General features: G+C 33.2%; 1 protein-coding gene across 2 annotated transcripts in view; it reads right to left on the reverse strand.

Annotated features, from left to right (window-relative positions):
- CDH18 (cadherin 18) overlaps nucleotides 1-15,890 on the reverse strand; it is a 780,971-nt gene that overhangs the window by 128,244 nt on the left and 636,837 nt on the right. For both annotated transcript variants that reach the window (XM_033178841.1, XM_033178840.1), the window contains exon 6: nucleotides 15,259-15,426. In XM_033178841.1, coding sequence (XP_033034732.1) covers nucleotides 15,259-15,426 — 168 coding nt within the window. The remainder of the gene's footprint in view (nucleotides 1-15,258; nucleotides 15,427-15,890) is intronic.

Raw genomic sequence — 15,890 nt, forward strand, 5'->3', positions numbered from 1 at the left:
TTTATTTATTTATTTATATATTTATTTATTTATTTATTTATTTATTTATTGAGACGGCGTCTCACTCTGTCGCCCAGGCTGGAGTGCAGGGGCGCGATCTCAGCTCACTGCAAGCTCCGCCTTCCGGGTTCACGCCATTCTCCTGCCTCAGCCTCCCGAGTAGCTGGGACTACAGGCGCCCATCACCTCGCCCGGCTAGTTTTTTGTATTTTTTAGTAGAGACGGGGTTTCACCGTGTTAGCCAGGATGGTCTCGATCTCCTGACCTCGTGATCCGCCCGTCTCGGCCTCCCAAAGTGCTGGGATTACAGGCTTGAGCCACCGTGCCTGGCCAATATTCATCTTTTTTTTGTATTTTTATTCAAAATCATAATTTGAGTTGTAAATAAGATGTTGTATATAGTTCTAGTTCATTAATTAGAATGTAGTATTTATTTTAATAATATGCTACCAGTTATCTAATCGTACGTTTTTCTAATTTAGAAACAGTCAAATGAATTTTACTTTACATATCTCCATATGCACATGCAGGAGAATTTACTTAGGCTACAGCTATAAAAAAGGCCCTCTCTAGAGTTTTAGAACACAGCCCTTCCCTGGTTGTATCACTACTTTGCTAACATCTCAGTTTCATTACAGATTTATCTTTCACTTTTTTCTTAAAAGAGAGTATTGTCCGTAACTTAGTACCTCATTTCTATTCCTTATACACACACTCCAGAAAGGTACATCTGTTCTTGTGGTTTCAACATCAACATATAAACTTATGGCTTCCAAATGAATAGTCACATCTACCATATCCTGAGTTTCTGTTAAAATATTCAAGCTCAAGCCTGTAATCCCAGCACTTTGGGAGGCCGAGACGGGTGGATCACGAGGTCAGGAGATCGAGACCATCCTGGCTAACACGGTGAAACCCCGTCTCTACTAAAAAACAAAAATACAAAAAACTAGCCGGGCGAGATGGCGGGCGCCTGTAGTCCCAGCTACTCGGGAGGCTGAGGCAGGAGAATGGCGTAAACCCGGGAGGCGGAGCTTGCAGTGAGCCGAGATTGTGCCACTGCACTCCAGACTGGGCGACAGAGCGAGACTCCGTCTCAAAAAAAAAAAAAAAAAAATTCAAATGATGGTCACCTCCAACTTTATGCTGGGCATCTACAGTCTTGTGTCTTTTTAAAAATAAGTAAATTGAAACTATTTAGAATATTTAAAATGTAAGCCAATGATAATTATATTTTTAAAATATCAATTTGACATCAAAATTAACTTCTCTCCTCACTTCTCTAAAATTGTTTATGTCCATGAAACTTACAACTGATAAATAATTATGTTTAGTATTAAAAATTACTCAAGTTGGCGGTATCAAAGGACATCTCACAATGAACAGATGTGTTATCTGTAGTAAACTCTAGCTATTTAAGCCAAAGAGAAACAGTAATGGTAATACAACTTTTAGAATCTGGTTGTCCAACTTCACAGAATTACTGAAATTTGCAAATAACATGCCAAATTTGTATTTATAACAAAGGGTTATTTATAATTACACACTAATATGTGAGTATTAATGAAAAATTGGAAAAGACAAAATAGAAAAAAGGCAATTTGTTGTTTTATCACTAAAATAATTTTTAAAAATTATATGACTCAATTGATGTTTATTGCTTTGTGATTGTAGTGATAGCATATTTAGTGTTCTACCATAAAATAACTTTAAACTTTCAGATATAATTTCCATATATGTGTATGTACATATATTTATATATAGATAAATAACAGATACAACATATTCATACATGTCTTAAGATTATATAATGTAAAAAACATAGATCATGAATCTAGTTGATATAATGAAGAAATTGATGTAAATAATATCTGTTATATAATGGATTATGTGTCTTTTTTATAAAAATTCAAGTCATTTAACATGTATTTTCAAAATGCAAGAATTTATTTTTCAAGTATTTATAAAGTAAAACAGATATAATGGTGCTTTACATGTAGCTCTGCTTTTACGAATATAAAAATATTCATATTTATTATGCTGGCCCAGTACACTCACAGTATATATTTTGGTCATCATATACATAAGTGAGAAAAGAACACCTCCAGTTATTATTTTAATAGTCATCAGCTCTGTGACGATATTTTATCTGATTTGTGTAGCAGTAAAGAGTGACTAAAAAAACACAGAGCTGGCAGGGCACGGTGGCTCACACCTGTAATCCCAGCACTTTGGGAAGCCGAGGCGGGTGGATCACTAGGTCAGGAGATCGAGACCATCGTGGCTCCATCTCTACTGAAAATACAAAAAAATTAGCCAAGCGTGGTGGCGGGCGCCTATAGTCCCAGCTACTCGGGAGGCTGAGGCAGCGAGAGGTGGAGCTTGCAGTGAGCCCAGATCGCGCCACTGCACTCCAGCCTGGGTGACGGAATGACACTCTGTCTCAAAAAACAAAACAAAACAAAACAAAACAAAACAAACAAACAAAAACAGCCTCAATACAAAGGAATCCAATTCCCATGAAATTCCCATGATGTTCTCCATGTTTTCAGGGTGGGAGAGACAGTGAGCACTGGAGCACCTATTTAGCCATGCAACAGGGGAGCTCTTTAACTGTAAAGGTCACTTTGTTATGGATGAAGCTGAAAACCATCATCTCAGCAAACTACTGCAAGGACAGAAAACCAAACACTGCATGTTCTCACTCCTAGGGTGGGAATTTGAACAATGAGAACACTTGGACACAGGAAGGGGAACATCACACACCAGGTTCTATTGTGGGGTGTGGGGATGGGGGAGGGATAGCATTAGGATAAATACCTCATGTAAACGACGAGTTAATGGGTGCAGCACATCAACATGGCACATGTATATACATATGTAACAAACCTGTACGTTGTGCATGTGTACCCTAGTACTTACAGTATAATAATAAAAAATAAAAAAAATAAATAAATATTAAGCCTCTAGAGTTTTTCAGCTGGTACCAGCTTTTAATCTCTTAAGCTAACTTACATCTACTGAGCCAGCTGTTCTCTAAAACACTAAAGTCAATGCTTAGGGTGACTAAGGGTTATCTCTCCTCACTCCTCTAAATTAAATTATTTTTTCATACTAGATACCTAATTATTTTAACAGTAAAATATCAATAATTTATACACTTGAATTTATTTTTCTGTCCTTTGCCTTGAAAAAAAGAAAGATAGTTTTCATGAAGGTCTGTACATTCTTGGCAATTATTAGATACTTTCATGACAAAAATAGAAAGTACATGGGGAAAATTTTTTTCCTTGAATGAAATATCTACTACATTAATATGTACTATAGGATATGTAGTATTTTAATGCCTTACACTATTTTTAAATACTAACTTAATTATATTAAATTATTAGTATTATATTAAAATACTAATAGTATTTTAATGCCTTACACTATTTTTATGTAGTATTTTAATGCCTTACACTATTTTTATTTTTCTTATCTGGAAAAGTTAAATGTGTTGGTAGCACTTACGATTTAAATGCCTAAATAATAAAGATGGGACTTACATTAGAAAAATGGCAGATTACAAAGCTCCAAGCCTATACACATTTGAATATTTTCCAGAGTTTTTATAAGTTTAGCTCAGCTAGTTTTAAGTTGCTTTTTGATGTTTCCATGAGGGAACAAGAGCTTCACGGAAATATCAAAAAGTGACTTAAAACTAGGTGAAATAAACTTATAAAAGCGCTTGGAAACATTCAAATGTGGACAGAAAGCAAGACAATACTCAACTAAGGAAAAGATAAATTCAAGCATTAAGTATCTGTGGTGTTTCAACTTGCTCTTGCCCCATTCCCTTCCCAGGGCAAGGAGATCTTGGTCTGCAGGAGGTGACAAGCCAGTTCCAAGATCTGTTCTCTCTAGGAAAAGATCAACAAAATTGATTGGCCAAGAAAGATAAAGAGGATTCTCAAATAATTACAATCAGAAATAAAGTAGAAATACTACCCTGATTTTACAGAAATAAAAGGATTTTACAAGGAAGTGCTGCAAACAAACACCAACCAACTGGAAAATCTATAAATAATTAATATATTCTTATAAATATGACTTACCATGACAAAATTTGGAGGAAATGAAAAGCCTGAATAGACATACTACTAATAAGGAGAGTCAATAAGCAACCAAAAACTTCCCAAGAAAGAAAAGTCCTGCAACAGATGGGTGTACTGGTTTAATTCTACTAACCATTTAAAGAAGAATTAACACTAATTCTCAAAATTGTGCAAAAAGTAAAAAACACAAGGAAAATTACCTAATTTATTTTATAAGACCAGCATTCTCCTGAAACCAAAAATAGACAAAGACACTAAAAGAATAGAAAATTAAAAACCAATATTCCTTATGAATAGCAATGCAAAAATTATTAACAAAATACTAGTAAACTGATTTCAGCATAATATCAAAGGAATGTACACCATGAGCAATTGGGATTCCTTTTTCCTGGAATGCAAACTTAGTTCAACATAGGAAAATCAATTAATTTTCATTTCCATTAACAGAATAAAGAAAAAAAAATCACAAGGTCATGTCAATTCTACAGAAAAAGAAATTGACAAAATTCAATTCCATTTTATGATTAAAAAAACATAAAATAGAACTATAAATAAAAGAAACTTCCTCAACATAATAAAAGCCATATGTTAAAATCCCACAACTAATATTAAAATGGTGAAAGATTAAATGCATTTACTGTAAGATCAGGAACAAAAGAGGATGCCTACTTTTGAACTTTTATTCAGCATAATACTGGAAATCCTAGCCAGAGTAATAAGGCAAGAAAAAGAAATTAAAAGCATCTGAATAGGGAAGGAAGTAATACAATTATCTCTGTTCACAGATAACATGATCTTATACTTAGAAAGCTGTAGGGATTACACAAATACACACACCCACACACACACAAACTTTTAGAACTAATAAAGCAATTCAGCAAAGTTACACGACAATGAATAATTGCAAAAGAAAATAAAGCAATTTCATTTATAATAACATAAAAATGATAAAATATTTAGGAATGAATCTAACAGTGTGTGCACTGACAATGACAAAATATTGTAGAAAGAAATTAAAGACATAAATAAATGCAGACTATTACAAGTCAACACTGCAAAACACACACACACACACACACACACACACTCCAATCTTTTAAATGGGCAAAGAACTGGAATAGACATCTCTCTAAAGAAGATAAAAAAATTAAAATTAAAAAAAAAAGAAGACAATGACTAGTTTTGGTGAGGATAGGGAGAAATTAGAACTCTTGTGCTCTGTTAGTGAAGCAGTGAAATGGTACAGCCATTATGGAGAACAGTATGGAGGCCTCTAAAAAACTTAAACATGGCAGGGCATGGTGGCTCATGCCTGTAATCCTAGCACTTTGGGAGGCCGAGGCAGGTGGATCACCTGCAGTCAGGAGTTCAAGATCAGCCTGGCCAACATGGTAAAACTCTGTCTCTACTAAAAGTACAAAAAATTAGCTGGGCATGGTGGCAGGCACCTGTAATCCCAGCTAATCAGGAGGCTGAGGCAGAAGAATCCCTTGAATCCAGGAGGCGGAGGGTGTAGTGAGCCAAGATTGCACCATCGCACTCCAGCCTAGTGAAGAAGAGCGAAACTCCATCTCAAAATAAATAAATAAATAGATAAATAAACATAAAATTACCATATGATCTAGCAATTCTACTTCCGGATATATACTTAAAAGCATTGAAAGTGGGGTGTTAAAGAAATATTCGTACACCCATATTCACAGCCACCTTACTCATGATAGCCAAAAGGTAGAATCACCCCAAACATGCAGCAACAGAGGAACTGATAAAATGCAGTATACACATAAAATAAAATATTAATTATCATTACAAAAGAAATTAAAATTTGATACATCTTACAGCCTGGATAAACCTTGAAATGTTATGTTTACTGAAGTTAGCCAGGCACAGAGAGACAAATATTGCATGATTTCACTTATATAAAGTACCTAGAACAGTAAAATTTGTAGAGACAGAAAGCTGAATAACCAGAGACTCAGGAGAGGGAAAATGGGAAAGTACCCATCAAACAGTGGGTACAAAGTTTTACGTTTGCAAGATGAAAAGAGTTCTGTAGATGAGTAGTACTGTTGGTTGCACAACAATATGAATATACATAGTGTTACTTAAATGCACACATTAGAATTGTTAAAAGGCTAAATATTATTGTATATATTTTTTAACTACAAAAAAATAAAATCAAAATGAGAACAACTACTAATTGAGCTGTTCTTCAGAATGAGAAAAATGAAGAAGAGATACAACAAATGCTGGGAATTTATGATGAAAACCTGACCAAAATCATAAAAAAGTGGAATATGTTATTACTAAAGAAATACAATTATCTTCAAAATGCTAGTTTTGCTTAGATTTTCAGTGTGTGAGGCTTAGATTTTCTGAGATATGAGGTAGGGCAATGTGCATTTTTCAACTTTAGGCACCGAATTGTTTACATTATATCAATAAAATCTTTTTGTATTCCAAATATATGTGAATAATTTATAAATTATATTCTAACTCATTAGAAGTTTTTTTTTTCCTTTTTAATTTCTTCAAGTAGTGCTAGAATAATTTATTCTGGTTTTAAGACTACATAATTTTACACAACTTAGGAATACAGATCTCACTGTGTAATAGCTTTGTATCTGGATGCACCATAATTTTGTATGCCATATGTGATCCTTTCACATAATTTCTTAGACTGCATCATAAAATACTAATGATTATGTAAAGTACATTTAAGGAAGGAAGATATGATGGGAATAATAAAAAGGCATTTGTCTCACTGAGGCTTGTCTCTTTTAATATACTTTTTTTCCTCCAGGACAGCATTGATTCTAGTTGCTTTTTAAAAGACCTTGTGTCTTTACTACAGTAATTTTGTCAGTTACTTGAATAAGTCATTTCCTATGATTACCCCAAGGACCTATACTACAAACTCTGTAATAAATTTAATCATTACATTTGTTAGAACTATTTACTATTTTATAGTATTTACTTGAGAAAGTGAGATGCTTCTCGGGGAAAACTGACTGACATGTGAGTGGTTAGAAACTATGATGTCTGACTTACAGTTTGCCTGTCTTTCCTGATAAAATTAATCAGAGAGATTTTACAATCTCCACTTTAAATGTTTATGCAAATACAGTTTATGCTGAGAATGCTAATTTCAAATTAAAACACACACACACACACACACACACACAAGTATTCTGAGATTTTCCTGCATTTAAGAGACTTATGTTGAATATTGATTATTAAGCATTGTGGTTGGCTCTACGTGCAATGTTTTTTAAAACATAAATCAAGTAAATTTACATACTACTGCCATTTGAATGCCATACATTAAAAGGGCAATTTTCCTCTATCAGAATCTTTACTGTTCTCAGAAACATCTTTAAAATTGTTTAACCCAATACATTCTGTTTCTATGTGTCAACATGCACTATAGGAAAGCTGATTATTCTACAGAATTTTTTTTTTCTTCCAAGTAATACTATAGTGGAACACTTTGTTTCCTCTCATTCTTAATCATAAATAACACATAAATGCTTGAAGAAAGACTGTTGGAAATTTTAATTGAAACAGTCCACTTTTTAAGCATTCTTTGAAGGTGTACAAATTAATTTTAATGCCTACCTATAAGAATCAAATCATTTCTTGGAAATGATTTGATTTCTACCTAAACAAAATATTATGTAAAGGAAAAGGAATTATTCTGTAACTTTGTTATGGTACACAACCACATAGATTAAAAACAAACCATAATACCATTGAAATGTCATGACTAGTACATTTCTAAACAGACAACTCCTTATAATTTCAAAATATTCAACTCTAAAATCAGAATGTAATACTATTATTTATTTATAGCAATTACTTTGTCAGAAAGAATATGATCTACAGGTGTATGTGTCTTATTTAATATAATAATATATAATAAATTAATTCTCAATTGTCTTTATAAATTAAATATCGTGATGTAAGATAAAAAATATTGTGTTTTTATGAGGGGCTAAATGAAAATAAAATAATAATATTACTCACTTAAAGTTAATGTAATAATTTCAGCATTATTTTAGAGTTCATCCTTTCAATTTAGCCACATAGAATATCAAATTGATATAGAATACATCTAATTATCCTCCATAATCCTTCCATTTAAACTTAAGTGGAATGATCTTTCAAATCTGGATATGATGGAGTGGTATATCTAACTCTGCCATAGAAAACAACCATAAATGCTGCATAGTATACAGAAAATGACTGTTTTAAGGCATTGAAGAGCAATTAATGTAGGGAACTCTGGATGAAGTATGATTCTTGAGAGAAAGAAACCATAACAAAACAAATTTTATATGCAAATACACTGAGGGCATTTTAAAATATGTAGTGCTAGGGGAAAGAGTCCAAGCAGAAATTGTGGAGCTTTTGGAGGCAGGTTGGAGTTCAGAGCTGGCACAGGGGCTGAGAAATTGAGGACAAAAGCACAGAGAAGAAGAAACCTCAGGTAAGTGATGCCAATTTTCTTGTGGTAATTGTAGACACACCCACTACTTTGACATGTGTAGAGGCGCTGAGAAACCAAGAGAAAGCATATCTGGAAGGCAAAGGCACTAGGCAGAGATTTCAGCAGCCATGAGGTACTGGGGAGTCAGAAATTAGTCAACACTTGAGACTAGTGGAGAGTAAATGAAGAAAGATCTAGATTCAGGAGTAAGAGTTACTTCTCGGAAGTAAGGAGATAAATTAAAAAAGCTAGTGCTAACAGAATCCAACTGATTTAAGTAATCCACACTCTATATATCTGCAAGAAAAAACTCGCCCCTCTTTGAAAGATTGCATAATCATGAACCTCTGCAACTCCTTTATGTAATGTTCAATCAGTAATTCAAAGGCATGATTAAAAATGAGCATTGGCTAAAACTAAGAAAGAAAAAATTAAAAAAAAAATACCTAGGCATGATTATGATATTAGAATTCTACAAAAAAGATTTGAAATAAGTATGGTTAATATGTTTACATAAAGAAAAGGATGGGGAATTTCAACAGGTACTAATCATCTGTATCTACTACCCAATAAAAATTTTAGAACAAAAATATCAATGCTGAAGTGTGTACCTAATATATTTAATAGATGGGTTTAATTGCTGAATAAAAAACAGAAGAAAGGATTGGTGTACTAGAACATAGGTTAATATAAAATATCCAGGTTAAAGAAGACTGTAAAAAACGGTAGAATAATAACTATTATACAGCAAAGACAGTAAAGATGAATGTATATAATTGAAATACCTAGCTGACATAGTTTGTAGAACTAGTAGAAGAGAAGTGAGAAAATGAGGTCGAAGAAATACTTGGAAAAATTCTGACCAAGAGTTTCTCAAAACTAACAAAAGATAGCTTAAAAAATCATTACAACAATAAGTCAGATTTTTAAAAAGTAAATACCTAGGTACATTGTAGGTTAAACTTTTGAAAACAAAATACAACAAAGAATATCCTAAGAGAAGAAAGATGCATTAAACTACAATAAACTAATGTACAGTAAAGCAATTCTACAGTTGCTTTTTTCAATGAACAAGATGGTAAACAGCAAATTATATTAATAATTATTGAAACAGAGAAAATCTTTCAAACTAAAATTCTACTCTGATTGGAAATGCCCTCTACAAATAAAGGCAAAATTGTAAATTTATACAGAAAAGCTGAGAAAATTATTGCCAGCTGTCTATCACTAAAAATGGGAAAACATAGTATTTTTAGGAAATTTATAATTCCTTTTAGAAAACAATAATTCTAGAATGAAATACAGAAATTCAAACAGAAATAAATAGTACCAGGAGGGGTAAATTATTCTTGACTTAAAAAATAATTATTTGCTATAAACACAACAGCAATAATGACAATTTCATATAGGACTGAATATATAAGATGACAAAAATAGAAAAAAAAAGCAACAAAGGGTTAATGACATTAAACAGTTTTAAAGTTGTTCTATTTTCAAGCAACGAAATAATTTAAGGTAGAGTGAAATAAATAATAATATCTATAGTGTTATTTAAATAGAAAAAAGTGTAAACATGTAAAATTTTAAAACACTGAATGGAGGACAAAATTAATGAAATTAAATAATTCAAAGAATGTGAGAGAAGGGAAAAAAGAGAAGAAAATATTAGACAAATAGCAAATGATATACCTAAATGAAACTATGTCAGTAATTAAGGTAATTATAAGTGTAGTAAATCAACAAAAGCAAGAGAAATTATAACGTCATTTTAAACTAAAAATCAAAAATTTAGGCCGGGCGCGGTGGCTCAAGCCTGTAATCCCAGCACTTTGGGAGGCCGAGACGGGCGGATCACGAGGTCAGGAGATCGAGACCATCCTGGCGAACACTGTGAAACCCTGTCTCTACTAAAAAATACAAAAAACTAGCCGGGCGAGGTGGCGGGCGTCTGTAGTCCCAGCTACTCGGGAGGCTGAGGCAGGAGAATGGCGTGAACCCGGGAGGCGGAGCTTGCAGTGAGCTGAGATCCGGCCACTGCACTCCAGCCCCGGCGACAGAGCAAGACTCCGTCTCAAAAAAAAAAAAAAAAAAAAAAATTTAGCTACTTGGTCACAAGAAACATGTATAAATTAAGAATAAAAAATTAAGAACAATAAAGTTTGAAAGTGAAATTATAGAAAGCATTATACCATGCAAACCATAACCAAAAAGATATGAAGGAAAAAAAAGAAAACTCTGGCATAGCTATAAGAGACAAATGAGACTTTAAGGTATGCAGCATTATTAGAACTATAGAGATATGTTTCACAATAAAACAATTTTAATCAAGAGAAAGATATCAAAACCTTCAACCTGTGTGCATCCAATAGCATGGTTTCAAATTGCATCTAAGAAAAATTAGAGGGAAAAAAAGAGAAATGGAAACATCCACTAACATCTTGGAAGCCTTTAACATCTCTCTCAATAACAGACAAGCAAACATTCTATAAGGATATAGAAAATTGGAATGGTACAAGGAATAAACTGGAATGAAATTTACATATATAGAACACTAACCAAGCAGCTGCAAAATTTACCTTATTTTAAAGTGATTAGGAACAGTTATCAAAATCAAATATATACTGGTATTTTAAATAAATGCTCAAAATGTTTCAAAATATATGCCTGCAACCATAATAAAATGACCCAGATATCATTTTCAAAAGACACTAGAAAGACCCCAATTCTTTGATAATTAAAAAAATATACATATCCTGCACATTTTGATGGGTCAAGGGTGAAACTTTTTTTCTTTTAATTTGTTTCAAACACAATTTTAATGATGAAAATACTATATAAATTCATATCTGTTCTCATAACAATGAAAATAAAAAAAAAAACAGCTCTCCCCTAAAAGTATCACATCAGTGCCAATATCTTCAGCAATATTTTCTTTTTCATTAACATTATACATTGTCCAAACCAGTTAAACAATTGTGATGTTTACTAACTTTATGGGAAATACTGCCATCTATTGAACTTTTAGAGCTTGATCCTCCAATATTACATGATACTAAACCAACTGCAGTCACAAGTGAGTTTACATCCTTGGCAATTTGCTATCATTTAAGTTCTGGAGAAAGTTATGTTAGATCAATCTAACATAATGATAGTAAGTTTCCAAAAACTTAAGCTCACTTGTGGCTGCAGTTGGTGCAATGTAATATTGGAGGATCAAGCCCTAAAGGTTGATTCATTGTGATTATTTGGTATGTGTTATGCTTCTTTCTGTTACTAGATTATTTACCCTTACAAGAGCGATCCTCAATATAACAATATAATTCCTTCCATTTAGGATATAGAAGGTTTGTTTTGTAAACTTTCATGTAAAGTATTGAATTTTATATGCATATGGTTTGTGCAGAATAGTAAATGTCAGTGACTTTTTATCTATCCAGGAATAAGTTATGCAACAACCATAACCCAGAATACAGTTTTTAAAAGCCAGAACAGGAAATGGATGAATAAGATAGATGATCTTTAATAAAAGAACTAACACTAGGGAATTTTATATCTTTAGATAGATGATTTTCTCTAGAAGGAGAAGTGCACATCATTTGTGTACTTTGAGTAGAATTTCAAGTCATAGATGGGCTGATTTGTTTTCTTTCACTATGAGTCTTTTTATATTGTTTTGTTTTGTTACAGTGGCTCCTTTTCCAACACCATGTAGCCCAAAGGTAGGCATCAATTTGAATTAACTACCCTTGCAGTTGGGCATGCATTATCCAGTCTCTACGCTCCTTTTTCACATTCCTGATACTGACAAGCAACCTGTTTCCTTCAAGCCATTTATCTGACTTGTATCCTAAGCTACTGAGTTTGTAACTCTCTAGAGTAGAGACATTGTAAAACAAATTATTAGTTCTAATTTACTACCTCTCAAACACTTACTCAAAGCCTATTTACTTCAAGATAAAGTGATAACTAATTACCATGCAATATAACTACCCTACTCACTTTCTCAAGCATGGTAGATTAACCATGGAGGTAAAAACACTTTGAGAGAATATTTTTTTCCAAAATGTGTAGTGGGGGATGTTTATACAAGAGTCAATTGTAAGAAGTATAACTGTCTCAGACAGGTGATGAGAGAAAGACGTAGAAAGGGCAACTGAAAAAACCTCACATTAAGAGAAACAGTTCAACTACTGGTTCCATTTGATGACAGGATATGAACTTTACAGAATTTGAACTGTGTATAGACTTGCTCATGTCATGGTATTTTGTGAATACATGTCCTTATATCATTTCTTTTCTCCAAGCAGTTTACAATACTTCCCCACTAGATACATAGCTGTTTATTTAATAAATTGCAATTTATGGATAAATTAAAGAGCACTTCACTAGAAGCTACTTTTGTCATGGTGACACCAAACTTTTGCAAAAGCAGCATTGTTTTGTTCAAATGGAGTGCAAAATAAGGCATCTTTTAAGAAACCCAAAGTTTTTCAAAACTCTAAGAACACCTTGAAATGCAGCAGGATTTATATCTGTCAACCGTTCTACTGGAATGTTACTGACCGAAGAAAGATAGAATTCATTAGACACAATGAGTTAACTCAGAGGGTATACACTTATTCTGTTTGTCAGGTAAAGAGATTATTTTCATTGTACACTGATGCTTCAACACTAACACTATTATTGATCAAAATAATAAAATTAGGAACAAATGTCTCTTTATTATATATCTATATTCATCTATATGAATAATATTCCTTATATCCATCACAATGAAAATGTTCTGTAAATCTCTAAAGTCAGTCTTAATAAACCTGTAAATTTAATAATTATTTTAGGAAGAGATGGAGAAAAAGAGAATGGGAGATGCTATATGTACTACAAACTAGCATTTACTGAACCCTATGATGTACAACCTGAGTTTTCTATTAAGGCTATAATATGAATGTACATCTGGAAAATAGTGGTGGTAGAATCTATTTGAAAAAAAGATAGGCAAGTTGGTATCCTACATTAAAATAAAGTTTATATTCTTCTGAGTCTGCATTATCACTTATTATCTTTTTTAAATCTTCAACTTCAATTGTACCGATCCATGAAGTAATAACATTTACCTCATGGTGATATATATGTATATGCATATTGTTTGAACTAAGTGATAACAGTGATACAAAGGTTCATCCTAATCTGTAAAATGTTTTAAAATTTAATTATATTTTATGGCTCAATAAAATATGAACTTACCTGTGATCTATACTTTTTTCATAGAGCAAAGGCCACGTGAACGCACCAAGTAACATTATCTTATCTCTGGCATCAATATTTTAAAATGAATTTTACTTAACTATGACTATGATTTGCATGCATTTAATAATAATCTTTTAATAATGGTAGTTTGACAGAGTATTTAAATTCAACTAATTTACTCGTTAAGAATCAACTATCCAATGCTGGGTACTCGCTGGGCTGAACACCTAAGTTTACAAAAACAATTCAATGTCTTCCTATTATAGGATCTCATAAGTGGAAGGGGATCTATGTACCTGCAGAAATTAGTCTAACATGAACAAGCACGCAGAAGTGCTCTGCAAGACGGAAAAAAGAGTGAGTATCTTCTAATTCTGCAACAGGAATTTCAGAGAAGTTTGTAAAAGTGATTTTAACAAAGGGCTGTGAATAAAGAAAAATTTTAGTTGAAGTAAGGATGTACAAAGTGTTATATTTTAGGAGGAGGCAGCATTCCACTGTGTCTAGGCCTGAGGTGTACTGCCAATTCTATTAAGAGACAAGAGATAAAGCTGAGAAAAGCATTTCACTCTGACTTGAGAAGAGCCTTTATGACATACCAAAGCATCTAATTTATGACAGTTTTTAAAAATCATTTGTAAGATGAATGTAAGAGACAACTCCTCTGTAGGATATTTGTGACTGCCGTATAAAATGTTATCTATAGTATCTTCCATTTTTAAAATACTCAAATATATTATAATCATATCCTTTACATTTGGAACATGTCATAAACACCATCTCCCTCCAAACCCACAGGATTCATATCTCTCCTGTCTCCCCAAATTGCCTACTGAATTATGCTTTCTGTTTTCAAGTCTTATATTTTACTCTGAGACCCCTTCTTATCATATTAGCTGCAACTTGCTTTTGGATAATGAGTGTTTGTGTGTGTGTGTGTGCGTGTGCGCGCACGCACGTGTGTGTGTATGTGTGTGCTTGCATGCATGCATCTTAATTGAGCATTCATTCATAACATGAAGAGTTTTTTTTTAAATTTTAGTCACAGAAAGTATGTATGGAATACGATTGCATGAGAAGAATGTCCGCATCAAAATACATTTTCAACATCCCCATGAATACTTTAAGAATACACAGCTACAGCGGCAAAGGCAAGGTGCCAGATTTTAGTAACACCACATCATTTTTAATACTTAACTTGATGCCAAATGAAACTCTCACTCTGAACATGTTCCCAGTTATTTCCTAGGTTCAGAAGACCATAGCTGGAGTGTTTTTCATGAGTCTTACATGAAGAACGGTGACCATACAGCACAAAAACAGAACAATTCCACTTAAGGAAACAGTAACATAACATTGTTCAAGTATTTCATCTTTACATAAAAAGATAATGATACATTCAAATCATGGAAAACAAATACGTACTTTGAGGAAAGCGTGGTGGGTTGTCATTGACATCAGTTAAGGTGATGTTGACTGTTGTAGACCCAGAAAGCCCTCCAACTTGCCCAGCCATGTCTTTGGCTTGAATGACCACCGAGTAATGCTCTCTGGCTTCTCTGTCCATGTTATGTAAGGCCGTTCTAATAACTCCTGGAATAGATATGTTTTAATAAACCATATGAGCTATACAATAAACAAGTATCAACAAACATACATACATATTTTAACAAATGTCTTTGAAAATAGCATATTTTTGGGATAAAGCCTCACGTCTGAGAAAAAACAATACCTTACCAATGCATGAATACTGTCTCTTTGAAAAATTTACTTATTATCCCATGCCCCAAACATCCTATTAAGTAAATTAAGATGCCTATCTCTCTGCATTCCTTACATAGATGGTCCCTTGGTCCCGACATGGCTCATGCCTGTAATCTCAGTACTTTGGGAGGCCGAGGTGAGCGCATCACAAGGTCAGGAGCTTGAGACCAGCCTGGCCTATATGGTGAAACCCGTCTCTGCTAAAAATACAAAAAAATTATCCGGGTGTGGTGGCACATGCCTGTAATCCCAGCTACTCAGGAGTCTGAGGCAGGAGAATCGCTTGAACCCAG

Source organism: Trachypithecus francoisi, unplaced genomic scaffold, assembly GCF_009764315.1.
Source record: "Trachypithecus francoisi isolate TF-2019V2 unplaced genomic scaffold, Tfra_2.0 Lachesis_group2, whole genome shotgun sequence".
Taxonomy (NCBI): domain Eukaryota; kingdom Metazoa; phylum Chordata; class Mammalia; order Primates; family Cercopithecidae; genus Trachypithecus; species Trachypithecus francoisi.